We start from the raw sequence: 1,251 nt of genomic DNA, 5'->3' as shown, positions 1-1,251 counted from the left end.
TTCTGATCTTCATCAGCATGTTGATTTACACTAGTGGTACATACAGATTGATTCTGATCTTCATCAGCATGTTGATTTACACTAGTGGTACATACAGATTTATTCTGATCTTTGTTAGCTTGTTGATTTACACCAGTGGTACATACAGATTGATTCTGATCTTCATTAGCTTGTTGATTTACACTAGTGGTACATACAGATTGATTCTGATCTTCATTAGCATGTTGATTTACACTAGTGGTACATACAGATTTATTCTGATCTTCATCAGCATGTTGATTTACACTAGTGGTACATACAGATTGATTCTGATCTTCATCAGCATGTTGAGGTATCCAAGTATTATTTATAAAGCTAGTTTCAAATAAACACTCTTCAAGAAGAGTCAGTCAGTTCATCCCGACGACACTTATACTACCTAAATTACAATATAAGTCTATATGATGTTGTCACCTTATTGAATATTTATGTCTTGGTACTAAGACAAATTGGTAGATTTAGTTTTTGTGATGAGTAAGGTTATTTTTGGTTGTCTGTTAGTCTACTCAAGAGGAAAATATATTTCAAAACTTGACATATTCAATTTAGGTATCAATAACATATAGTAGTGCCACGACTGCTAGCTGTAAATATATAATATTGTTTCCATGGGAAAATTGAGGAGAATAAGAAAAAACTTGTAGCAGTAAACATCTCTAAACGAAAAAGAGAAATAGCACCATTAATTGTAAGTCTTTTATTTACTGTCTTAAACGAAATTATTATAATTAACGATAGTGGTATTGTTTTAACCTTCATTTTTAAGTATTAATTAGACATTAAGTAGAATATTTCTTTATTTTTTTAGTGAATTGTCTTCAACATATACACATATTAAGATTGTATGATTGGTAATTGAAATATGAATACAGAATAAAAACCGTCGTCAGTCTTATTGTTGTGTATTTTTATTCAATATCAACTTTTGGTGAAAAAGCTGCTACACATGATCTTAAGACATTTTCTAACCTAAATGGCCATTTTTTGACTGGAATGAGCTATATTTATTTACATTTATTGTGGGAAGGCTTTTGTTCATCAAGTGATGTTATACGATTCCTAACGTAAAATAAAAGAAAGAACTAATATTTTTCGACGGGAACTTTTTGATTATGAGATCCACAGTATGTACCCTGTTCGTACTAAAAAGTTCTTCTAATACAATTTTGTCGGAGGGGCTTTTTTTTTTTTTTTTTTTTAATAATTTTATTG

At 29.8% G+C, this 1,251-nt stretch overlaps 1 protein-coding gene across 1 annotated transcript in view; it reads right to left on the bottom strand.

Moving 5' to 3' along the window:
- Positions 1-44: 44 nt before the first annotated feature.
- LOTGIDRAFT_176519 (hypothetical protein) overlaps positions 45-1,251 on the bottom strand; it is a gene marked incomplete at both ends in the record, with an annotated part of 8,748 nt that continues 7,541 nt past the window's right edge. The window contains one exon of the mRNA XM_009052526.1: positions 45-354. Within this exon, the coding sequence (XP_009050774.1) occupies positions 45-354 (310 nt within the window). The remainder of the gene's footprint in view (positions 355-1,251) is intronic.

The sequence above is a fragment of the Lottia gigantea genome, assembly GCF_000327385.1.
Source record: "Lottia gigantea unplaced genomic scaffold LOTGIsca_1855, whole genome shotgun sequence".
NCBI lineage: Eukaryota > Metazoa > Mollusca > Gastropoda > Lottiidae > Lottia > Lottia gigantea.
The sequence above is the reverse complement of the archived record's forward strand: the minus strand, read 5'-3'. Positions and strand labels throughout refer to the sequence as shown.